The following is a 27,384-nucleotide window of genomic DNA, read 5'->3' as shown; positions in this document are numbered from 1 at the left end:
ATATAATGATTATAGTGCTTTTTTTACTGGTTTTAGAACACTTTACTTTATGTGGGGTAACTCACGTTATCTACCATTAGTGGAGTACCCACCTAGCGAGCGAGGCCAATGCATGTCAAGTTTAGAAACCATTATATGACCAAATCATCCACCACAATATTTATTAGTGGGCGTTCTATTATGGAGTATTGTTTAAAGGATAATGTTTCGAAGGACTATCACTGTGGAGCTGAAGGGTTCATCTCTTTTTATCAGATCACACCCATTCTACAGGGTCTCATGAGACACTGCAGGGCAAGTGAAACCTTAACCAAGGTCAAAGACAAAAAACAGCTCCACACACAACTACTTCTCTGTAAACACCTTTCCACAATAACTCATCACACACACACACACACACACACACATTATCCTTATCTCGCTTCATTAGTTTGTGACAGTCTGTGCTCAAGAATATGGAGGAAGTTGGTAGCTGGAAATGTTTACTCTACCTCGAAAGTATCAGATCTAATTTCACTGTTGGTCACAAATATTAAGAGGATGAAATAGCCTTTTACAAACCTAAAAAGTAAACAACATAAAATTCATAGTCACTTCAGTATAGAAGGATTGAGATGCTAAAATGAGAACCTCAATATCATCATCCACAAGAAGAAATACAGTAGGATGCAATCTGACAGACACTACTAAAACACTATTCTGACAGATTCATGCAGCCACATAAGATCAGTCAGATCACCACAGCGCTCTCTCTCCCTCCATTTGGGCCATGTTTGAAGGAAGTAGGAGAAAAACAGCAGGTTTTGGAGTGCTGCCCAGTGCTTGACTAGGCTTTATTAAGTACAGCAGGGCTCTTTGGAGAGGCTCTAGAGGATGAGGAGGGAACAACAGACGGACCAGAGAGCTCTCTCGTTCTTTCTGTGCTGTTTCTCTCTCTCTCTTTCTACCTCTTCCTCCATCTTTCTCTCTCTCTCCCCCTGCTCTCTCGTGCTGTCAGTTTTTCTATCCCTCTCTCATTCCATCCATCCTCTCCACTCCTGCTTTCAGATTCATTTACTGACACTCAGGTTATGTCAGGCCAGTGTCAATGCCCTTTGGGAATGCTTAGAATTTAGGGACTAAAATCCAATTTAATTCAAATTACACAAGTGTGTTATATCATTGATTGATCTCATTTTCATTTAAGATACACATTTTAGTAAAACATTTTTTAATGTATATCCCCTGAGTGGGGTCATGGCCAGTGTCGCTGGAGCACCCCTGGAGCAATTAGGGTTAAGTGCCTTGCTCAAGCGCACACCAACAGATTATTATAAAATGTTTTACCTTGTCGGCTCCAATATTCAAACCATCAACCTTTTGGGCTACTGGCCCAGCGCTCTAACCTCGAGGCTACCTGCCGCCCCTTGCAGGTAGATAAAGCAATATGCAACTAAATTAGGTGTCGATAACGTCATTTTGTATTAAAGGGATCATAGCTGTGGGAAGTAGTTTGGGGGTGGAGGTGCTGCGAAGCCCCGTATTTACTTCCCCAAAGCCAGATGAACTTGTGGATACAATGATTGTCTCTCCGTGCAGTTTGAAGGAAGTTGCTAACTAGCATTGGCGCAATTGCTAACGCTAGTTAGCACTGGCTCGCGAAACTACCTCTAACTTCCTCTGGATGCAGAGACGTACAAATATAATCCACGAGTTTATCCGACTCTGCAGAAGTAGATAAATGACTTAATTGTCAAAATCCCAAAGCATCCCTTTAATAGTTTGTCATTTTCCGCTCTATTTGCTCTAACACCCCTAGCCAGGCTTCCATTATCAATCAGGCAGAAATCCATGGAAAGCTGAGTAGTGCTGCCTCTGGCTCCACGTGAGACTACCCAGCATCCTCCAAACGGAGGCCCTGCCTGCCTGACAAGTCTAATAAACATTCCTACAAATCCGCACGGCGGCAGTTCAAAGCAGAGCAGAGGACTGAAGCCTGGCCTCCCAAAATAGCTCCCATAACTGGCCTATGTAGCCTTGCCCTCCTGTAGCCCTGCCTGCCTGCCTGCCTGCCTGCTCTGCCCCGACTGCATTTACTGCTGGATGCCAACAAGAACCTTGTCCTCGGTTGCCATATGGTGAAACAATATGGGGGTCTCTTTCTTTATGTCCCGTGTGGCTCAGTTGTTAGAGCATGGCGCTTGCGATGACAGGGTTGTGGGTTCGATTCCCGCGGGGGACCAGTACAAAAATGTGTGCACTCTGTACTGTAAATCGCTCTGGATAAGAGTGTCTGCTAAACACCTAAAATGTAAATCCCCCTCTCACACTGAGATTCTGCTCTCTCTGTGCACTTCCTCACTATTTTACCTCTCGCTCTCTCTCTCCATCGATTGCCCTCTCTCTTCTCTTTCTCTCTGGCACATTAGTGTCATCACAGGTTGCGTGCCAGAGGTATAGCATAATCGTTGCATCCTGTAGTGTCGCCCAATCCCGCTTTCCGTGCATACCTAGAATGTATACTACTCCAGCTTAATACAGACATGACCCTGTATGTATATGTGTTATTATTGTCATTCCTTGGTTCCTGTTTGTGTTCCAACTCCAAGCTCAGCAAACAAATGACAAGTGATGTACCTGTTATTAACTCTGTCAACCTGCTTGTATACTGACATGTGGCTGATACACACTACCTCACTGCAGCTAGCTGTTGATTGGTACAACACACACACACAAACACACACACCATATAGACTTTATCTCTCACACACACAACACACTGCTGGATGTTTTTCTGGCAAAGGAACTCGCACTCCCCCTTCCACACACCTTCAGCTGACTTACCTGTGCTGAGCAGCAGCAACACTTTCATGGAGAGGAACTCTTGGTAGGTGAGCTGCAGCCTGACAAACTCCTGGCTCACCTGCCTCATGCCCAGACACAGGTCGTACATGGCTGACTGCTGCATGCGGTCCCTGGTGGAGAGGGGGGAGAAAGGATGGTTGGTCAGTGCCTGAGGCGTATTGGTTCTTGCTCTCACTATACAGTGCTGTAAGTGTACCTCTAAAAACAACTGTTTGAGTGCATTCCCAATGGGAACACACTGGTTGAATCAACATTGTTTCCATGTCAGTTCGATGAATTTCCGTTGAACCAATGTGGAATAGAAATTGAATTGACATCTGTGCCAAGTGGGATGGCTCAGTAAGCTCCCATTAGCATTGACTGTATTGTGTCCAGCCAAACTAATCTCAGATGTCCATGAAATACAGCCAACATCCCCAAAACACTGTGAATCATCCATGTAAACTCTTATATGTACATTTCCCACCATCCACCACATAACATACAACATATTTGTATCCTCCCCCTACACACACACACACACACACACACACACACACACACATACCTACTGTGCCTCAACCCTTTGGAACATCTTTCCACATAGTTATTCTACTCGCTGAGATAGGATGAGTTGAGAGCCAAATTCCTCTAGAGTGCAGAGCACTGCACACACACAGTAACACAACGCAGATGACTTAGCTGCTTCAGTACGCTGTGTATTGGCTGGGAAAGACTTACTGCATCACCCCAGTCATGGTACATGAAAACACACACATACACTAGCATAGACACTCCGTCCTAAACATAGTCACTCACACACCATATCAGAGAAGCTGATCTCAATCCTGTCAACGTGCAGAAACAGCAACCAACAACAACGTGGCAGAGGGACAGTAGAGTAGGTTGGGTGGGATGGAGAGGGAGAGCCAATGAGCAATGTGCTATGTGTTATGCAGATGCCGCAAATCCTGGGGAATTATGGGTTTTGGAAGCCACCTTCTCCACTTTAAATCACCCATCATGTCGAGACTCGAATAATCAAATGCAAGCGGTATGGCTCCACTTGAAAGGGAGTTCACCATAGGGCTGCATAGCAAATGGCACGCCGTGCCCTATTTAGTGCACTACTTCTGAAAAGAGCCCTATGGGGCTAGGGTGCGATTTGGGTGGCAGCTCATGTGATACTACTGCAGAAACCACATCGTAACACTAGGACAGAGAAGAGGGAGATTCTGCTCTGTGGATAGAACCAGTCTTAACGTTCTGAAACAGATTTGCAGCAACAAGGGAGAATTGGTGCATATGTTCTCATTATAAGCATAAAGCAGGTTTAAAATACTAATTCGTCCAATTAGTTTACTGTATACGATGTACATCTGGCTGCATGAGGCTTGATTTAGCTGAGTGTCTCTCGTTCTGTCTGTCTGACTTTGTCTATCTGACTAACTTAACTTAAGAACATATGAAAAATGTATGTGTTTTAGGAGTAGCATTGTGTTGGAGTTCTCCAAACTGCATTTCATTATTTGGAGAACCTTGGGTCTGAGTATAAAAGGTCTCTACATATTTTGTCTGAAATCAATTTTGCCGAATCATTGCCCAAAATGAGAAGAAACCCACTGCCCCTGGTTTTTCTCTCTCCGGCTCTCACCGTTGCCATGGAGAGAGATTCAGGAAGCAAGAGCGAGGACTTAAAAAATGTAAAAAGTCAGACTCACTTCACTTCTGTGAATATCCCTGATAGACAGAGCAACTACAAGTGTATAACCCCCACTTAAAATACCATAGTTTGTATTGTGAGTTTTTCTTGGGGTCACTGGATATTATTGGCAAATGTCTTTCAGAGTCTTGTTTATACCTCGTTATCTTCTGTCCTCTTGGGTCGAGAAGGATCTTTGCATGGCCTTCTTGACCCTCTTCTGTCAATCGCTACAGTTTAGGTCTAGATGCACCCACTCTGGGTTCAAAAGTTGGAACAACCGTTTTAAGAGCTATTGCAAGCTATTATCAAACATTAATGCATAAATTAAGTTTAAAGAGCCACTGAACACAGATTGGCATGTGTTTTTTCTGTTGCTCATTAGAAAGATGAGATTTCAGTCTTGGAAGTGTGTTCCTGACCGATTCTGCATTTGGCTAATGACGTTTGTCCCCCATGAGACACTGTAGATGCAGAAGCCTATTTCACTTCCTCATAATCCCCAGAATAAATCTAAGAACTCAAATCTTTCATACATTTTTACGTTTATGCCAATGATGTTTTAGTAGTACAATTTTACATCTAACTAAGGTATTTGGTGCAGTATTTCTCGAGTAAATAATGTGTGATGTGTTGTCTTATGTAAACAAAGTCGGATTTGCTGGTTATGTCTGTCTCACTGTCTATGCTATTGGATAGACGGCAATCACTGCAGCTGTTCACCCCATGTTAGTGGGCAAATGGACTAATCGCCAAATCAAAACACAACCTTCATTTACATGTTGTGACGCACAGATGTTCCAAACTCCATTTTAGACGAGACTGACTTTATGACCAAAATTATCCTATATACACGTTGTAGTCAAATTTGACACTAGAATAACCGTTTCTGACTCATATCGATGCCACAGTTTTCAAAAGGATTCGTTGCTTTTTGAAGGCAGTCGCTCTTTAATTTAGATGTATTTGTCTTTGACATCGAGCACATTTGTCTTTTTGTTCTCTCTCAATCAGTAGACCTAACTAAATTAGGACGAAAAATCCAAGTGGGCGGACTATCCAGCCAATCAATTCATTAAACAATGTCAAGACAAGGAAGTCACGAAGGAGCCATGGAAACCATACAGTTAACAAACTGCTTCCTCCTCGAGGACTAGAGACGAACAAACTGCTTCCTCCTTGAGGACTAGAGATGAACAAACTGCTTCCTCCTCGAGGACTAGAGACGAACAAACGTGGAGAAAGTATGGATTGTTTGACATACTGATGCTGTTAACTGACTGACAGACAGACGGGCAGACCATAAGACAGAAAGATAAACGGGCAGACAAAGGTAGGCCGACAGACAGATCGAGCGACAGAGTAGCTTCTCTTCTCTATAGAGCGACATACAGGTTAGTTTCTCTACTCTATACGTCTCTTTAGGCCGACAGACAGGTTAGTTTCTCTACTCGTCGCTATAGAGCGACGGGTTAGTTTCTCTACTCGTCGCTATAGAGCGACACGGGTTAGTTTCTCTACTCGTCGCTATAGAGCGACACGGGTTAGTTTCTCTACTCGTCGCTATAGAGCGACACGGGTTAGTTTCTCTACTCGTCGCTATAGAGCGACACGGGTTAGTTTCTCTACTCGTCGCTATAGAGCGACACGGGTTAGTTTCTCTACTCGTCGCTATAGAGCGACACGGGTTAGTTTCTCTACTCGTCGCTATAGAGCGACACGGGTTAGTTTCTCTACTCGTCGCTATAGAGCGACACGGGTTAGTTTCTCTACTCGTCGCTATAGAGCGACACGGGTTAGTTTCTCTACTCGTCGCTATAGAGCGACACGGGTTAGTTTCTCTACTCGTCGCTATAGAGCGACACGGGTTAGTTTCTCTACTCGTCGCTATAGAGCGACACGGGTTAGTTTCTCTACTCGTCGCTATAGAGCGACACGGGTTAGTTTCTCTACTCGTCGCTATAGAGCGACACGGGTTAGTTTCTCTACTCGTCGCTATAGAGCGACACGGATTAGTTTCTCTACTCGTCGCTATCTCTACACGGACATGCTATAGCCTTCCTCCTAACTGGGGACCTTGGCCTGATACCATGGTCAGTCACTGACACACTGGGGATAGTGGGGACACTAGGGTGACATGCAGGTTTTCGTGACAGAGCACTGTGGACATTCCAGCCGACATCCAGGCCATGCAGTAAATCAAGTTGGTGTAGGATACGTCTCATGGGGATTATCACCCAGAATACCTGGACCATCTGTCATTCAGACAAGCAGTTCCACTGTGACTGCGTCACACACAAGTGTTTCGGAAGTTCTTAGAATATGTATCAGCAGCACATGCTTAGGAAGACATCTACTGTAGGTAACTTTATGATCATTGATGCAATTAGTTAAATGATCGAAAGTAACTTTCTCATTTTACTTTACATGTAATGACATTGTATCCAAACATACTTGGTCTCTGCAATGGCTTCATTATTGTCTGTCTTTTTTGTGTGTGTGTGTGTGTGTGTGTGAAGTCCTTCTTTTACAAAATCAAATAAGCCAACTATCAATTCCACTCCATCTGGGCTTGATGCACTTTTCCCAGCCACCTGTAGGGGCCCGTATTCTCCCTCTGCCCTGGCCCTGTCCAGGTCCCATACCATTACCCTCCACTTCAATGCACCAGTCATGCACCACAGCTCCAATACACAGCTGCCCCATATACATTTCCTCCTCCTGTTCTCCTGTTCAAATATATTAGAGCGGATCACACGCCCCATTGACTCCCCGCTCCGCTCTGATCAACTGTGCTCTGGGGATCGAGGAGCCGTTTAGAGGTACAAAAGCCTTTGCTTTAGGGAGCGGGGTTATCCGACTATCAGTCAGAAGACACTGAGTAGTTTTTTCAAGCCCGTCGTCACTGAGAGAAGTAGGAGGAATTATGGACTTGCCGTTTGGCTTTGTTCGGAACTCTAACTTTTTTTTCTTCTGAATGCTGCATATCTGTATAGTGTGGCGTGCGAGACGACTAGGTCGGTGGTAGACAGACTTACTCGTTGAAGACGAGGTCGGGGGCGAAGTAGAGCATCTGTCCGTTGGTGTGTTTGTAGGACCTCCAGCTGAGACTGAAGGAGGACAGACACATCCAAGAGTACTGGATCAGGGTGATTTGGTCCTCTATGGGCAGGCCCCGGAAACCTGAGAGAGAGAGAGGACCATTATTGATGTGATGTGTTCCTGCATGTTTGATTTGGCTAATGAAAGTACCTGAAGTCCACTGTTAATGAAGGCTATTGAATTGAATCGAGGGGGCTGATGGGAAGGGAAACGGTGAGAGGTAGTGAGTCTTAAATTGAGTACAGTAGTGAATGCAGGACCAGTGACATGCTAGAGACACAGGTACAACAACCCATGAGGCATTCACCCAATCTTTCCCCTCTCTCTCTCTCGTGTGTGTACTGTATACACAAATGGCAAGGTGCCTAGCACCACCAATATTTGTTCAGACATGAACAAACCGCTGCAGAGTATTCGCCCGGTATTGTTTTACGCAAAATCCCCCAAGGCTTCTAATTATTGGCCTGTTGTCTATGTGGGCCCTTAAATAGACTAACGGGAAAGTTGCCAATCTCTCACTCCAACTTCATACAGAACATTACATATAAACTCTTCTTCATTCTATAATGCATAGTCCCAACGAGGATGCGAATGCTGCAACTGAAAGTGACTTATCAGAGCTTAGGTACTATTCCAGGCTTTGCATGTCAGTCGTCAGCCATGCAACCGCTGCCAAGCCCGCGATGTGTCACGGTATCAATTCATTGTTGAATCAGTGTGTGGGCTGTATTGCTGGCTATGCCTGTGGCTTTTTTAAAAAGGACTCAAAGCTCTTGATTCAAATAACTGGCTTACTGTACATCAATGGTGCTCCCTAGAAGAATCTATAGCTGGGTCTAAGATGCCTATTAAAAGATTAACTTTTCGGTCGCCCATCAAAGTGCTTGAAGACTGAAGACACAACAAGTCAATAGTGTTTACAGTGACTCCAGTACAGGATGCTGCTCACGGCATATACTAGGCTTCCTGTGTACTGTGGCACTGTGCTGTCCAGTAGAAGGCTTGGTTATAGTCTACAGCAGCCATGTAGCGCAAAGCAGTCTGCCTTATTAGTGTGAGTCTTCTGGAGTTGAGCTTCTGAGCTTTATTAGCAGAGCTAAGTCCAAATGTAAACTGAATGCAGTGGAACTTTCAAAGTCAGAGAGAGACTCGGAGAGAGAAGGAAAGGGGAGAGAGAGGGGCTGGTTTCCACCTACTGTCTGTCTTTCTATTTATACGTCCGGATACGGCAAGCAGACACCCTGGAAGAGGTATCAAATATTTGCAATACAGCGAATTAAACAGCATCAAAGAGGTACCTGTGACTGTAAGCCTATAAGGCATCTTTTGAATATTTCACCAACTGAGGAACTTACCTCTTTAAAAAAAAAAAATGGTATATTAAAGTAAAATGTTGCGTAAACGAGTTCGATTTACATTATTTATAAAAGGCTGATGAATGTAAATTAGCTCTGTTTCCAAATCTTAAATCTTGATTACATTTTTACTTTAAATAGGATGCTATCGCTAATCTCATTAAAGCATTGCGGAATAATTTCCTAACGAGATCGGGAAAATTACTGCCGAATATATTCAGAAGATGCAAATGTAAATATATCCCCAGAGTATAAAATACATGATAGTGATTTCTCCTTACAGCCAATACGCCCACTCAAGAGATTTACCCATGTCTCTGCCCCCAAGCATTTAGAACGGAATAGGATCAAGTTGACTCTAGACATTTATCTGTTTCAGATGTCCCCATCAAAGATATTACTGTATAGGAAAGGAAGCCACTCTTCCTTACATCCGTACCGCCCAATCCCATCCAGAACCCCCATGTCTGTCTAACCTGGAAGTAGTTTGGCCTCCTTCACCAAAGCCATCAAAAATATTAGGAAAAAAAAGGAAGATACTGTATCTCACTCTAACCTGGAAGTACTTTGGCCCACTTGACCACGCGGATCATCTGTTTCCCAGCCAGCTGGTTGAGGCTGGACAGCAGGTGGTCGGTGGTGTCAGGCTGGGTGTTGTCGTAGCCTGCAAACACCACCTCTGGCTCAATCAGCTCCAACACGCTGCAGATGGAGGGGGGCAGGTAGGGGGTCACCAGCCCACCTCCAGGGCCGTGAGGCACCAGGGCGTTAGTGGGGCTGGTGCTCAGCTCCTTCTCTCCCGAGGACAAGTACCCCCCTCCACCTCCAGATCCAGGGCACGTCTGCCCCCCCTCCTTGGTGGGGGTCGAGTCTTCGTTCACACCCTTCAGCTTGCCTAGCTTCTTAGACTTCCGCGCTGTAGGGAGGAAGAGAGAATGACGCTCCAACTTAAAGTAGAACTTATCATGATGTTTCTGCATTGTGGTGTTTCAAAAGATGTTCTGTTGATAGAGTAACTTTCTCATTTCACTTTACATGTAATGACATTGTATCCAAACATACTTGGTCTCTGCAATGACTTCATTATTGTCTGTCTTTTTTGTGTGTGAAGTCTTTCTTTTACAAAATCAAATGATGAACAGTGTACGTACTGAAGTAGCTACAAATATTCAAGCTGAGTTTGGCAATTGTTGGACTTTTGGAAGCTAAGTGTCATTTTCACCATTCCATAGGGAGGTGCACAATTGGCCCAGCATCGTTAGGGGAGGGTGTGGCTGGGGTAGGCCGTCATTGTAAAATAAGAATTTGTTCTTAACTTACTTGCCTAGTTAAATAAAGGTTAAATCAAGTAAAATATTCTATCGGCACTTTGATTTCTGTTTGTCAGATGTAGTAGTGCTCAAGATATCCTAACAAAACTGTTTTCTGCCTTTCTCCAGGGACATTGTAACTTTGAGGGAAAGTATGTTAGGAAGTGAATCAGGATTTGGAGACTGTCCACCTTTGACAAAGTACAGTAAGGAAAACATTTGTTCTGTATATTGCAATAGCGGTAAAACGGAAAACCTTTTTTGCTGTATAAGCAAGTCTATTTTGGTTCCCTGGCAGTATCCAAACTCTGTATCACACGTTAATATTGGCCTGCAAACTGTACTTGGCTGTGTATTCTGTAATGATACAGAACGTCTCAAAGTAGCACCGATTCGACAATTTGACTCCACACACTAACGCTCTTAACTTTGTTTTTACTTTACGGTTCTACGACTAGTCGGGGCACCGACATATTTCACAGGTTCCTGCCATTGAACCTGCCTATGATCAGACTAGGAATCTGATTGGCCGCTCAGCAATAATAGCCCTTAGTCCTAGAAAGCTCACATTCCCTTGGAATAGGGTGTTATTTCAGATGCATAGGTTCATATTTAGGATATCTGGCATTTATGATTCCGTACCTCCGAGATTCATCCCGGCTTGGAGACACTTCCGTACTCGACAGGCCGGACAGTTTTTCCTCCGGATCTTATCGATGATGCAGTCATTTCTTCCGGCACACAGGTAGTTGTGCTGGCCTTAACACACACACAGACAGGAAGTTTAATAGTGAGCCAAACACTGAGAAACAAGACAGCAGGAAACTGAAACATATGGAGGACAATAGGATAACTTACAGATGTATGATCTCAATTTGATCACCCTATTGCAGGAAAACGTTGTGTTCTTAATGTTTAAAAATGCTTCTGAAGTTATTTAGACTTTGACACTTCAGATTTGATTTTCCCTAACGAACAACTTATCAACCCCTACAAAAATGTCCATTAATTATAGTCAACATAATCGTTGACATCCTGTTGGTGGGATTATTTTCCTGCTGTAGAAAACTACCTCAAATTAAGATCCTACATCTGTACTCAAATGCATTGGAGTGTTTCCATAATATACTGTAACAACCTAAAATACCAAGAAATCTTGATACTGCCATTCTTGCACACAGACATATACAGTTTCTCAACAGGCCAGTATGGTCTCATGATATGAATACTACATCCATAGAAACGTAGGCTTTAGAATTGACTGCACATAACATCAAATGGGATTATTCCACTAGAACTATAAATAGTCACTAATGGTGCCTCTGTATGGTACATGGGTACTATATCTAAACATGAGTGTGGTTGGCTGAGGCATCGGTTGTGTGTGTATGCCTGCGCGCAGCCTGTATATATATGTGTGTGCGTGTGTGTCTCTATCTCTCTGACTCGTGCCTGGGCTGCTCCAGTCTCTGACAGTGACGCTAACAGGCAGAGAATCCCCCTCTGCCTCCCTGCCTAGCCCACAGCTAAACCAAATGATCTCCTGTTTCAGAGAGCCAGCTTCCGCTCCACTGGACCAGCACTGTACGTCTCCTCCTCCTCTTCTTCCTCTCCTCTATTCACCCCTCTCTTTTCCTCGCTACACGTCCGCCAGCCTCAGAGTACCACACGCGCCCACACACACGGTCGTTCCCCAGGCCAGGGACGGCCAGCTCAGCGCGCCTGCGCCTCACCACGGAAGCAACGCATACACAAACACCGTGACTGTCATAGACACACACTGACCCGAGCTATGGCCCGATAACCTTCACTATGGTGTGTCACAGCCACAGGAAGTGGCCAAGCGAGATGCACAGAGTATAAGCCAGAAAACAGGATACAGTGATATTAGTTCATTACATTTCATCTGATGTTGACAAAGTCTGAGTGTGCGTACGTGCCACAGGAGGTTGGTGGGACGTTAATTATGGAGGACGGGCTCGTGGTAATGGCTGGAGCGGAATCAGGAATGGTATCAAATACATCAAACACATTGTTTCCAGGTGTTTGATGCCATTCCATTTGCTCCAGTTCAGCCATTATTATGAGCCGTCCTCCCCCTCAGCAGCCTCCACTGGTACATGCATGTGTTTTTGTGTGAGTGCCTACTGTACGTGCGTACCTGCATGCATACTCGTTTCTGAGCATGTGTGTGGGAGTGTTGGCATGCAAGCTTATTGCTGCATTGGCCTTCTGTGTGCATGCATGCATGACTGTGCGTCAATGTACAGTATGTGTGACCATACCGTGTGTGTGTGTGAAGCTGCACAGTATGTGTGTAGTCTGATCTGTGCCAGGGGAAAGTGGGGGGGGAGAGAGGATAGCAGAGGAGGGTGGAGTGGAGGAGATGGGAGCAGAGGAGGGTGGAGTGGAGGAGATGGGAGCAGAGGAGGGTGGAGTGGAGGAGATGGGAGCAGAGGAGTGGAGCGGAGGAGATGGGAGCAGAGGAGTGGAGCGGAGGAGATGGGAGCAGAGGAGTGGAGCGGAGGAGATGGGAGCAGAGGAGTGGAGCGGAGGAGATGGGAGCAGAGGAGTGGAGCGGAGGAGATGGGAGCAGAGGAGTGGAGCGGAGGAGTGGAGCGGAGGAGATGGGAGCAGAGGAGTGGAGCGGAGGAGTGGAGCGGAGGAGATGGGAGCAGAGGAGTGGAGGGAGGAGCGGAGGAGATGGGAGCAGAGGAGTGGAGCGGAGGAGATGGGAGCAGAGGAGTGGAGCGGAGGAGATGGGAGCAGAGGAGTGGAGCGGAGGAGATGGGAGCAGAGGAGTGGAGCGGAGGAGATGGGAGCAGAGGAGTGGAGCGGAGGAGATGGGAGCAGAGGAGTGGAGCGGAGGAGATGGGAGCAGAGGAGTGGAGCGGAGGAGATGGGAGCAGAGGAGTGGAGCGGAGGAGATGGGAGCAGAGGAGTGGAGCGGAGGAGATGGGAGCAGAGGAGATGGGAGCGGAGGAGATGGGAGCGGAGGAGATGGGAGCGGAGGAGATGGGAGCGGAGGAGATGGGAGCGGAGGAGATGGGAGCGGAGGAGAAGAGTGGAGCAGAGGAGAAGAGTGGAGCAGAGGAGAAGAGTGGAGCAGAGGAGAAGAGTGGAGCGGAGGAGAAGCAGCAGCTGTAGCTAGGTCTCGCTCCCTCCAGTCCTCCACTATTTCTGTCTAAATCACATGACACTTACATAAGCCCATTTTTCTTGCTCTAAAAAACAGTAAACTGCGACACAGGAAACGCACAACGCTACCCCCCCCCCCTGCCCTCTTCCCGCCCCCTCACTGGATGGTTCAGACTCTGAAAAAAGGAAAACTTGTCTTGGAGCCCTTCTATCCAGTGTCCAGCTCATTCCCATGAATCCTGTTAATCATTGTCAGAAAGTTACACACTCCAAATTGTGTGTGTACACATGTACAGTATTTTGTCTGTATGTATTGGTGGGTGAGTGTGGATTTTATGTTTCTCAACATTTACAAAAGGTGTGTTTGCTGATAAGTGATGAATCCCTTTTCCAGGGATTTAGCCCCGTACACTTTATATGAACCGGACAAATATTGTTTATCCTCATCGGCTCTACAGAGAATATATTCGTTCACATACTTAGAAACTCACTTACTCCAAAAGATTCCCCCATTTCCAGATTCATCACCTAATCCTCCACTATAATAAATATGAAGATGGCGCCGGAGGGGAAGGCTGCCGTCTTATCGGCTCTTAACCAACCATGCTATTTTGTTTGTTTTTTCACGTCGTTCATGACTTGTTTTGTACATAATGTTGCTGCTACCATCTCTTATGACCGAAAAGAGCTTTTGGACATCAGAACTGCGATTACTCACCTCAGATTAGACAAAGAGTTTTTCTTCATTGACTCGGACGGGAGGGAGATACTACAAACACCCGACCAGGCCCAGATCCCCAGCATTCGCTGGAGAAGGAAACGGAGATTTCGCGGAAAAAGATCATCCTTGTGAAGGAGTGGCTAATCTGCCTTTGCCTTCCGTCCTGCTAGCTAACGTTCAATCGCTGGAAAATAAATGGGATGAACGCACGTATATCCTACCAACGGGACATTAAAACATTAAAAACTGTAATATCTTATGTTTCACCGAGGTCGTGGCTGAACGACAACATTAAGAACATACAGGTGGCGGGTTATACACTCTATCGGCAGGATAGAACAGCAGCCTCTGGTAAGACACAGGGCGGGAGCCTATATGTAAACAACAGCTGGTGCACAATATCTAAGGAAGTCTCAAGGTTTTGGTCGCCTGAGGTAGAGTATCTCATGATAACCTGTAGACCACACTATCTACCTAGAGAGTTTATCTGTATTTGTTGTAGCTGTCTACATACCACCAGAGACCGATGCTGGCACTAAAACCGCACTCAATGAGCTATATACAGTCATAAGCTAACAGGAAAACGCTCATCCAGAGGTGGAGCTCCTAGTGGCCTGGGACTTTAATGCAGGCAAACTTAAATCAGTTTTACCTAATTTCTATCAGTGTGATAAATGTGCAACCAGAGGGAAAAAACTATTCTAGACCCCCTTTACTCCACACACAGAGACGTGTACAAAGCTCTCCCTCGCCCTCCATTTGGCAAATCTGACCATAATTCTATCCTCCTGATTCCTGCGTACAAGCAAAAATTAAAGCATGACGCACCAGTGATTCGGTCTATACAAAAGTGGTCAGATGAAGCAGATGCTAAACTACAGGACTGTTTTGCTAGCACAGACTGGAATATGTTCCGGGATTCATCCGATGGCATTGAGTACACCACATCAGTCACTGGCTTTATCAATAATTGCATCAAGGATGTCGTCCCCACAGTGCCCAACCAGAAGCCATGGACTACATGCAACATTTGCACAGAGCTAAAGGGTAGAGCTGCCGTTTTCAAGGAGCGGGACTCGAACTCTGAAACTTATAAGAAATCCCGCTATGCCCTCTGACGAACGATCAAACAGGCAAAGCGTCAATACAGGACTAAGATCGAATTGTACTACATCGGCTCCATTTTACATTTTTACATTGTAGTCATTTAGCAGACGCTCTTACAGTTGTGAATGCATACATTTCATTAAAACATTTTTTATCCGTACTAGTCCCCCGTGGGAATCGAACCCACAACCCTGGCGTTGCAAACACCATGCTCTAACAACTGAGCCACACGGGACTAGTAAGTTGTTGGATGTGGCAGGGCTTGCAAACTATTACAGACTACAAAGGGAAGCACAGTTGGGAGCTGCCCAGTGACATGAGCCTATCAGACGAGCTAAATAACTTCTATGCTCGCTTCGAGGCAGGTAACACTGAAACATGCATGAGAGCACCAGCTGTACCGAAAGACTGTGTGATCATGCTCTCAGTAGCCAATGTGAGTAAGACCTTTTAAACAGGTCAACATTCACAAGGCTCAGGGCCAGACGGATTACCAGGACGTGTACTCCGAGCATGCGCTGACCAACTGGCAAGTGTCTTCACTGACATTTTCAACCATAGTCCCTGTGCTCAAGAACACTAAGGTAACCTGCCTAAATGACTACCGACCCGTAGCACTCACGTCTGTAGCCTTGAAATGCTTTGAAAGGCTCACATCAACACCATTATCCCAGAAACCCTAGACCCACTCCAATTTGCATATCGCACCAACGAATCTACAGATGTTGCCATCTCTATTCCACTCCACACTGCCCTTTCACACCTGGACAAAAGGAACACCTATGTGAGAATGCTATTCATTGACTTCAGCTCAGCGTTCAACACCATAGTGCCCTCATAGCTCATCACTAAGCTAAGGACCCTGGGACTAAACACCTCCCTCTGCAACTGGATCCTGGACTGGCTGACGGGCCACCCCCAGGTGGTAAGGGTAGGTAACAACACATCCGCCACGCTGATCCTCAACACAGTGCCCCTCAGGGTTGCGTGCTCAGTCCCCCTCCTGTACTCCCTGTTCACTCATGACTGCACTGCCAGGCACGACTCCAACACCACCATTAAGTTTGCTGATGACACAACAGTGGGGGTGGCCTGATCATTGACAATGATGAGACAGCCTATAGGAAAGTGGTCAGAGACCTGACCGTGTGGTGCAAGGATAGCAACCTCTCCCTCAATGTGATCAAGACAAAGGAGATGATTGTGGACTACTAGAAAAGGAGGACTGAGCACGCCCCCATTATCATCAACGGGGCTGTATTGGAGCAGGTTGAGAGCTTCAAGTTCCTTGGCGTCCACATCACCAACAAACTAACATAGTCCAAGCACACCAAGACAGTCGTGAAGAGGGCACGACAAAACCTATTCCCCCTCAGGAGACTGAAAAGATTTGGCATGGGTCCTCAGATCCTCAAAAGGTTTTACAGCTGCACCATCAAGAGTATCCTGACTGGTTGCATCACTGCTTGGTATGGCTACTGCTCGGCCTCCGACCGAAAGGCACTACAGAGGGTAGTGCGCACGGCCCAGTACATCACCGGGGCCAAGCTCCTGCCATCCAGGACCTCTATACCAGGCGGTGTCAGAGGAAGGCCCTAAAAATTGTCAAAGACTCCAGCCACCCTAGTCATAGACTGTTCTCTCTGCTACCGCACGACAAGTGGTACCGGAGCACCAAGTCTAGGTCCAAAAGCCTTCTAAACAGCTTCTACCCCCAAGCCATAAGACTCCTGAACATCTAATTAAATGGCTACCCAGACTATTTGCATTCCCCCCCCCTTCTACGCTGCTGCTACTCTGTTATCTATGCATAGTCACTTTAGTAACTCTACCTACATGTACATATTACCTCAATTACCTCTACAGCGGTGCCCCTGCACATTGACTCTGTATAGGTACCCCCTTTATATAGCCCCGCTATTGTTATTTACTGCTGCTCTTTAATTATGTTATTCTTATCTCTTACTTTTTTGGGGGTATTTAAAAAAAAAAAATGCATTGTTGGTTAAGGGCTTGTAATTAAGCATTTCACTGTAAGGTGTACCTGTTGTATTCGGCGCATGTGACAAATAAAAATGGATTTGATTTAACCCAAGAAACCATTGACTCTATTTGTACTCCATAAAAGCATTCCTAGAATGTGCACTGATGGACATAGTGGACCATTATTACATCATCATGTGTTCATATACCATGGAACAGATCAAATCAACATTATACTTTTTATCATGATACCAAAAACACATTTTGTACATAGTTTCCTTTCTATAATACTATACTTTAATACGATATAAAATCTCCTGCAATCATCTTAAAAGGGCTACGGCTACATTACTACTGTAAGTGCTCAACCAGCTCCAGGAGAGAGGAACTCCATTACATTACATGGCAACCAAGGGAGTTCCTGAATGGACTCCATTGATGTCTCCTTTTTTTCTGCATTTGTGGCATCAAAATCTGGCAACCGGCCTATGAGCGGACCCTGCCTGTCAACCGGAGCATAAAACAGCTATGGGGATATTACTATGTCTCCCTATGGGAGACCCTTTTGAACAACTTTTTTTTTTTGGCCCAGGTTGCCAGATACTGAGAACGTCCTTGAAAGAAGAGTCTGAGAGGCCCAATTCAGATTTAGGCCATAGGGTACTGCAGCCTTTTAGCAGTTCCTATTTAACTAGTCTGAACTTGAGACCGTGGCTCCTGTTTCGTGGTCATAGGTTGTCCGATATCTGTCCCGCATTGAGTGAAGAGGCGTTGTCTAAGACACTTGTGTCATTAGGCTAGGCTATATTTAGTGTTTACTGAGCATCACACGCACACACAATGACGACAACAGAAATCCTGCCAGTGGTATGTCTATCCTAGCCAGGCAATTTCTTTACCCACACATCCAACACATTTGACATAGGCCGCCTTGGCTGCATACAGCTGTGTTACGACTGTTGTTGTTGGATTAAGGCAGTCAGCTCCTAAATGGCTTTCACCAGATGAAAAAACGCTGGGAGAATTTGACACAGGCTCAGAATGAAAAGCACTACTTTGTTTTCAATGACGACGTCTGTCAGAGTGGTATTTTTCAATAGAAGTTCTCAACACGTTCCTATTATATTCATGGTACACCTTGAGGAAGTCATTCAAACACACACACTCTATATATTTTGTATTCAAAGAGAGGGAATAGGCACCCACCAACCAAGTTGATCTGGGTTTCCCATCTATTCCCTTATTATCTCAAACTTCTGTTATTTTACCCGAGGCTCACAGCCTTACATATCTCCATGGTCATTATTCTCTCACCGGGACATTCTAATGTGGTTTTATTTCAACATGACGGTATAGTCTATATCAAGTCCCCATTCTAATGTGGCTTTATTTCAACATGACGGTATAGTCTATATCAAGTCCCCATTCTAATGTGGCTTTATTTCAACATGACGGTATAGTCTATATCAAGTCCCCATTCTAATGTGGCTTTATTTCAACATGACGGTATAGTCTATATCAAGTCCCCATTCTAATGTGGCTTTATTTCAACATGAAGGTATAGTCTATATCAAGTCCCCATTCTAATGTGGTTTTATTTCAACATGACGGTATAGTCTATATCAAGTCCCCATTCTAATGTGGCTTTATTTCAACATGAAGGTATAGTCTATATCAAGTCCCCATTCTAATGTGGCTTTATTTCAACATGAGGGTATAGTCTATATCCATGAAGGTATAGTCCCCATTCTTTAACCTACCTCTCCATCCTCCCCTCACACACGCCTCATCTAGTAGTCGATATTCTCTTGGACCTCCATTTTATTTGTTAGGATCCCCATTAGTCAACGCCAATGGTGACAGCTAGTCTTACTAGGGTCCAACACATAACGAAAAATACATTACAGACAAAATACTTTACAGTTGACATACATTTAAAAACATGAACGACAATTGATTTCTATTTGGAAGGAAGGAGCAGCGTTCTTTTATAGAGCGGTTTTGAAAATGAACATTTTACCGGCAGCGGACCAAAACAAACGTGACTTCTCTTCCAAATTAAACAAATCAGAAAGTGCTTCAGTACCTGTTTCTGGGGCTAATAGCTACACATATACAACCCTCTTTGATTTCACAACTACACCTGTCTGACACAACAGTGTACGCAGGATTTGCTGTTTTTACAAAGTCACCTGACTGACCTGACTCACCGCCTATCCTAAAGATTAATCCGGCAACCACATCCGCCCCTACAGGTTGAACTTCCCGCTTTACCACGACAACCACAGTGCTTAGTCCCTCTATAGGAATTCTACTGTTTGTGATGCAATAATTCAACAGTCTAAGTAATGACATGCATACTGTAGGTGTAGGATAATTGGCACACTTGCATATTTAGCATAATATAGACCTATGCAATTTAATCTGGCTTTGTGTAGTAGGTATAGTCATACAACTTTCTGCAAAGCACAGTCACAACACCAATACACACATCAACAGTACACACACACGCACTTACCCCCACACCACAACTGTATCAACACTGCCCCTGCGCATATCAACCACAAACCAATGGGCCAGTGATAACATTGATAAAGCCCATCTGATTGGCCTGGCGGTGTTATTTGGTTAAACACTTAAGGTGTATCCTACCCAGCGCTCGGAACCCTCTTTGCATTGATGTCAAAGAACAAAGGTATCAGCCTGGAAGAGGAAGTAGATGGGTGGTGATTGAGGCCTTTAGTGCCACGGGGCAACGAGGGCATGAGTGGCTCCACACACACACACACACACACACACACACACCTACATGGGTCATCTCAGGTCAGGTTGAGTTAAGGACACAGAGGAAACACGGAGGAACCGATTGGTCTGTTGGCTAGATATTAACGGGCACTCACGGTTACGACACATCCGCACAGCACTGCCATAGGTCTATTATACAATGGACTAGGACTGCTACGAAGACTACTGCCTACCATTAATCTAAGCTACACAATACTAAAATGAACCAATTAATAATAACTGGCAACCACTGATACTGTAGGCTCATTTGGGTCTGGAGCTGGACAAGTTGAAGAAGGCCTGCCGTAGGCCTACATCCACGTAGCACTGTTTAAAAGGCCTATACAATAAACCAGGACTGCTACTAAGGTGACTAGCATTCAGAGGATAGACAATAGTTGAATGAACCTGGGGTAACCCTAGTACTTGGCCTACTTACTCATGTTGCTAAACCAATTACTATAATCTGCAAAAAATATATAGTATTCAGGCCTAGTGTTTTATCAATGCATCATCCACAGCTGTTGTTGCCTGCGCCATTTAATTAATGCAACTGTGGTGGGAAAGGGCTTGGCTTCCATTAATGACACAATGACTTTTAATTATCTAGCATAATTACTAAAGGCTTAAGGAAATTCTGCACCCTCAGTCAGTCACTGTCTGGCCTTGTTCACTAATTACGTTGACAGTCAATGAGGTCAAGGGGAGGGCACTGTCGTCATGGATTATACAGGTGTCTATAGGCTCTAATACAGGTGCCTGATCAAAAGCTGCTTTCACTGGGTGTCTTGGTAACTTCAATTTCTCGTGGACAGACAAGGTAAATATAAATGTAACGAGCATCTGACCTACAGTAATTTGGCGAGATTTTAGTTCTGGGTTTACCGAGATTAAGGTAACCTTAACGAAGTGGGTCAAACACAACCTAAGAGGTGGTCTTAATGACTTACTGTTAGTTTATGTAACGTTGTTAGTATGGATTAGATTGCTATAATGCCTGCTTTGATATAATCCATGATTGCTTATTTCACCTTACCTTACGTTAAAGGGACAAGTGGTGTGCATTGTATGGTACAACTTGGATAAATATGCAATTTTGGAACACCATGCTTATTGTTATGATGGGTATTGTTATGATGGGTATTATTCTGCATATAGCATGACTAATTCATATAAAATATATCAGAGTAGTCAAAGGACATCACATCTCTATAAAATGTGAAAATATAGCGTGACTGTAATAAATATACATTATATCAATGTATGTTTACTGTAAGTCTGATAGAAGGACATGTATGCCATTTGTCTGAGAGGGACTGAGACGGGGACTGAGTCTAATAAATGGCTGGGTTTCAGATGCTGTTATATGAGACAACCTGAGGCACCCAGCCCAGCTAGAGCAGGTGGGAGGAGGCGTCACATCTGATTGGAGCACAGACCTGTCAGTCAAAATATAAACCATCTAATTGGAGCACGGAACTGCCAGTCAAAATATAAACCATCTGATTGGAGCACGGACTTGCCAGTCAACTCATAAACAGTACCATTAGTGTCCTCAGATGAACTTCTCCACTGATGCCCGAAGAGAGAGAGACAGAGAGAGAGAATGAGAGGGAGCGTTAGAGAGAGAGAGAGCTTAACATCAGTGTAACGCTAACCAACACGGTTCAACGGTTTCACAGTAGACCTTTGAGTTCAATAAAGTAAAAGCCAGTTAAATAATAAGTCATGGAATAAAGGAACTGTACTGAATATTATTAAACAGAACGGTATGCCAAACCACTGATGACATGTGAATAATAAGCTAGCAGCCCTCAACAGTTAAAGTCTTCCAGACCAGAAAGGGGATGTGTCCCAAATGGCACCCTATTTATTATAGTGCACTAGTTTTGACCAGAGCCCTATGCACTGTTTAGGAAATAGGGTGCCGTTTGAGACGCAAGCCCAGAGCAGCAGTCCACATGGAGTGGTTTACAGAGCCCAGCTGTCTCAGGAATGACTTCAGGGATAGGGGAGGGGAGGGGAGGCTTTAGGGGAGGGGGTAGTAGAGACTAGTTCAATATGTGAAGATGCTTGGCTTGGAAAGGTACTGTATCCACACTTTTCTAACCGCTTTTATATACATTGTCTGCTATGCTAAGTCAATTCAAGTCACGTACAAAACCAAATTCCTACGTGAGGTAACAGAGACTACAGTAAGCCTGAAAAGTTAGTTTTGTAGGTACTGTATGAGGTGAAACAACGACCAACAAGGCTCAGAAATGAATGATCATTTGTCTATAACTTTATAGGAGATAATGATTCTACAGCAATACCTCTGGGTGTTATTCATAAGCCACCGTAACCCTTTTCATTTAGCAACAGCTGCTAAGCTCAATAAATGATGCCTTGTGCTCTGCTACACAGAGAAGGCTATTTGTCATATCAACTAAATGTGTATAAAAAGACAAACGAATGAGTATTAAAATGCATACACCGTTATTCTCTAAATTACTATGGAATATTTATTCATTGAAATGAGAGATCTTTAAGGGAACAGTTAGTGGGCAAACATTTCCGTAATGAATTAAACATCATCTGGTTTCAGTCTGGTGGGAGGCAGCATGGAGTGGAAAGGGAAAGGGGGATATCTAGTCAGTTGTACAACTGAATGCATTCTAAGAGGGGGGGGGCTGCCTTAATTGACATCCACGTCATCAGTGCCTGAGGAACAGTTGGTTAACTGCCTTGCTCAGGGACAGAATGCCAGATTTTGACCTTGTCAGCTCGGGGATTCGATCCAGCCACCTTTCGGTTACTGGCCCAAGAGGTGTATATACTGTATATGAGAAGTTCCATTGAGATCAGAGTGGTGTACTGTTCAGACGACCACAGTTTAAAGCTACACTTACCAAACCACCAAAAACTACCGTTCACACAAACCCAGTCCATACCTAGTTTACGTCTAACCCAAAATTATAACCTGAATTATAGATTATATTCCAGTTCCTTCCACTACTCACACACTCCGTAGCATGGTCCCAGACCTGTTTGTACATTATCGCCTAATCCTATGGTTATTGTCAATGCCACACAAAGAGATCTGAGACCAGCCTATAGACTCCTCAACTTTGTCATTGAGAGGAAGCGGCCCCTCCCTAGTACACAGGATTTTAATGTGAGCTGACGATGAGTAAAGAATACTAACTAGCTGTGGGTTGTAAATGGGTCTGAGACTCTGAGTCTGTAACTGGGTCTAATGGGCAGAGGCAGTAGGAGGCCGTCGTGCCTGGGGGGCGCCTTGACAGAAATTAAACATGGATTATTTCTCCTGTTGTATTGACGTTGTTCTGCAGTCTCCTCTCATAGCTCATTATCAGACTCACAGAGGCCAGGTTTTTCACATTGAGGAAGAGGGGGAGGAGGAGAGAGGAAGAGGGGAAGGAGGAGAGAGGGGGAGGAGGAGAAGGTCTCCTCACGTCCTACTTACACCTCTCCGGAGCTCGGTGCTGACGCATCACTTTAGTTTTCTTTTTCTCGCGCTCTCTCTCTCTCTCTCTCTCTCTCTCATTCTTTCTGTCTGCCTCATTCTCTCACCCCCCTCCCTTCTATGTCTGTTTCTATGCCCTCTGTCTCTCTTTTGCAATTCCCCTGTCTTTTTCTCCTACTCTCATTCTATACCCTACCTCTCTTTCCCTCCCCCATTTCTTTCCCGCCCCCCCTCTATCTTTCTTTCCCTCCCCCTCTACCTCTCATCCTCTCTCCCCCACCCTCCCCCTCATAACAGCTATGCTGATGTAAGGTAAGCGCTAGCTGGGCTCACTGCACACATCACAAAGGACACACATACTACAGTACAAGCAACCTTGATGACATCAGCCCACTAGTTCACATAGAGTTTGACCAGGCAGCAGCTGCACCAGAACAGACCCCAGAGTAGTCAGTTCAACCATAATATACAAGACACTACATTACCCACAATCCCTATAGCTTGTAACTAGGCTATTCCACATCTAAGAGAGAGAGTGATGGCCTACAATACCTGACAGTACCAGTTTAGATGTGACACAATCTTCTCCTTAAGTAATTTTAAGGATTAGGATACTTGTCCGGACGCTTATAAGAAATCTCGCTACACCCTCTGACGAACCTTTAAACAGGCAACGCTTCAATACAGGACTAAGATCGAATCCTACTACACCATCTCTGATGCTCGTCAGATGTGGCAGGTCTTGCAAACTATCACGGGTTACAAAGGGAAACCCAGATGCGAGTTGCCCAGTGATGCGACCCTACGAGCTAAATGCCTTCTATGTTCGCTTCGAGGCTAGCAACACTGAACCATGCATGAGAGCACCAGCTGTTCTGGATGGCTGTGTGATCATGCTCTCCGTAGCCTATGTGAGTAAGACCTTTAAACAGGTTAACATTCACAGACTGATTACCAGGACTCAGAGCATGCGCTGACCAGCTGGCAAGTGTCTTCCCTGATATTTTCAACCTCTCCCTGACCCAGTCTATAATGCCTACATGTTTCAAGCAGACCACCATAGTCCCTGTGCCCAAGAAGGCCAAGGTAACCTGTCTAAATTACTATCACCCCGTAGCACTCACATCTGTAGCCATGAAATACTTTGAAAGGCTGGTCATGGCTCACATCAACACCATCATCCCAGACCCCCTGGACCCACTCCAATTCTCATGCTTCCCCGACAGATCCACAGATGATGCAATCTCTATTGCACTCCACACTGCCCTTTCCCACCTGGACAAAAGGAACACCTATGTAAGTATGCTGTTCATTGACTACAGGAAACAGAGGGCCGAGAACGCCCCCATTCACATCAACTACCTCGAAACCCCTGCACATTGACTTGGTACCGGTAGTCCTTGTATATTGTCTCGTTATTTTATTATTTCCTTTTACATTTTTATTATTATTTCCTTTTACATTTTTTATACATTTGTCTTACTTTTTAACTCTGCATTGTTAGGAAAGGGCTCGTAAGTAAGTATTTCACGGTAAAGTGTACACCTGTTGTTTTCGGCGCATGTGACAAATACAATTTGATTTGATCATTTGACATGGCTATCTAACACACAGAAAGAGGACATGTTTAGGGGCTAATTGAACAAGTAAACAAAGCAGCAGTTGTTCCACAGAAATCACAGCAGTTTCCCATGAGGTAAACAGTCTACAGATTCGTACTGTGTATCCCATTTGGAATTGAATGAGCCTAAAATAAGACTGAATAGGCTTGGGTGATAACACTCTTAACCAACCTCATGTGGCCAACTCTGCTGCCTGCTTTCTGCACAAATAGCTACACACACACACACACACACACACACACACACACACACACACACACACACACACAAACACAGATCTTCAGCTGTTATATGTTAACTCTCCCCAGCCCTCCCGGGCACGCTCAGAGTGGAATGATATAATTTCTGATCCGATAACCCAGGAGACCTAATCCGGTTTCATAGGGATACATATATTGACTGTTTGTAAATATCATCAAATGAAGACATAATTCAATAGGAGTTCACTGTAGTTCCTCAGTTGACTGCTGAAAAAACACCTACCGACTGCCTTGTTTGTGCTTGCCTGCCTCCTCGGAGATGTGTGTGTGTGTGTGTGTGTGTGTGTGTGTGTGTGTGTGTGTGTGTGTGTGTGTGTCCGTGCACGTATGTGTGTGTGTGTGTGTGTGAGATTTAGCCCAGCGCCTCACGCTACACACAGAAATGAAAAGCGCATTATGAGTTTTTGTTGATTTTCCCCAGCTAAAACACAGCATAAAGGGCTGTTATGGGAGAAGTATGTAGTTTGTGAGGTTTTTATGACGTTTTCAGTCATCTTAGGCCACAAACTGTACACGCTGAGCAATTTAACCTTATTTGTTTCTGACTGAATCATACATTTCTATTTAAAACTATCAATATTTCACAGGTAATTATCTAGAAGCTCCAAAAATGGAGTCATTCGTAAACACCAGTTTACGACTTCCTTTTAAACGTTACTGGTGTTTTTTTAGACTGACTGGTCTGGTGTCACCTCTCTCTGGGTGAGTATGTTTTGGGTTTGGGCTGCTTTGTTGCTAGCTCAGCATTTTCTCCTGGAGGTTATTCCTCTGAGACTATATGGAGACTGGTGTGAGTTAGCCTAGCGCCAGGGCGCTAACTTAACTTAGCATTGAGGTTTAAACCCGCTAATGAAGGGGTTGTGTTTCGCACACAACCAAAATGGCCGACAATTATCTTTAAAGGCCATATTCACATCTTCTGACCGGGCATATTTCTGTCCCCAAACAACTGTACTACTATAGACAGAAAAGCAGATTATAAACAGAAGCTCTTTAAAATGCATGTCACACTTTCGTTAAGACTTTACTTTACACTGTGTCCCATTTGGAGTCTGAGGCCATAGAAGGGAGGGTTCCTCAGACTTCAACAGGAGGCACACTAGTAAGCACCCAAACCCAGACCCAAAAGGAAAGGCATGTCATACTTTTCCTACCTTCTACGGCTCTCTTGAAGAAGACCTTGCAGCTGCCGCATGTAACAACCCCGTAGTGACATCCCGACGCCTCGTCCCCGCAAACCAGACACACTTTGGCTGTGGACGACGGGTGTCTCAGCGACGCGCTGAAACAAAAGCACACACAGAGACGACACAGTTTAGCCTTTAAAGCTGACAAAGTAATTGTTATCCAACAACATCAGAAACGGAGGCCCCTGAGATGCTGTGAAACATTCACATTTTTACCACGTAAACAGTACATCAGCCGCACAATGTGGCTAACCATACGGATCCCTGCCAACTGACAGAAAAGAGAAAGGACTTTGCACTTGTCAGATTTACTGCAGCGAGTTGGAAATGACGCTGACAGAAACACAGAGGAGACGTCTTTAGCAGGCTAAGAAAAACAAAGGACAGACAAGAGGCTGTGAGGAGGAGTGTGTGTTTTGTCTGTTTGTGTCTGTGTGTGTGCGTGCGTATTCGTGCAGAATAACAGCAAGACTGTGGAGTTGATTTGGCCCAGATGACAGAGTACCGGTTAAAGTCAGAAACACTACAGTCGAAAGGCAGAAACTGTTAGCAGATGTTACACTAGGCTGACATAACAATATCTCCCCTTCAACTACCTATCGCTGATGTCTAAGGTCAACTTTGAAACAACTGTTTCCTAAATAATGGATTCTAAGATATGTAGGCTATGGGTCTGATCTATGCCGTTGTCCACGTGTGGAGAGAGATGTCAAACCAATGTAGATAGACTATCAGCCAAGTTGATAATGGGACAGCTCCCACTATGGACTGACCTGGCTGCTGAGTTCACATCCTGTTATGTCACTGAGTCTTGCGCCATA

The 27,384-nt window shown here is 44.8% G+C and overlaps 1 protein-coding gene across 3 annotated transcripts in view; it reads right to left on the bottom strand.

Moving 5' to 3' along the window:
* The window catches only part of LOC106610192 (mineralocorticoid receptor), a 93,110-nt gene that overhangs the window by 10,515 nt on the left and 55,211 nt on the right, over positions 1 to 27,384 (bottom strand). For 2 of the 3 annotated variants that reach the window (XM_045722748.1, XM_045722749.1), the window contains exons 3-7: positions 26,522 to 26,658; positions 10,935 to 11,051; positions 9,539 to 9,898; positions 7,564 to 7,708; positions 2,824 to 2,954 (exon numbers count right to left, since the gene is read on the bottom strand). In XM_045722748.1, coding sequence (XP_045578704.1) covers positions 2,824 to 2,954; positions 7,564 to 7,708; positions 9,539 to 9,898; positions 10,935 to 11,051; positions 26,522 to 26,658 — 890 coding nt within the window. The remainder of the gene's footprint in view (positions 1 to 2,823; positions 2,955 to 7,563; positions 7,709 to 9,538; positions 9,899 to 10,934; positions 11,052 to 26,521; positions 26,659 to 27,384) is intronic. The other variant, XM_045722750.1, reaches the window with a different exon arrangement.

This window comes from Salmo salar, chromosome ssa08 (assembly GCF_905237065.1).
Source record: "Salmo salar chromosome ssa08, Ssal_v3.1, whole genome shotgun sequence".
NCBI lineage: Eukaryota > Metazoa > Chordata > Actinopteri > Salmoniformes > Salmonidae > Salmo > Salmo salar.
The sequence above is the reverse complement of the archived record's forward strand: the minus strand, read 5'-3'. Positions and strand labels throughout refer to the sequence as shown.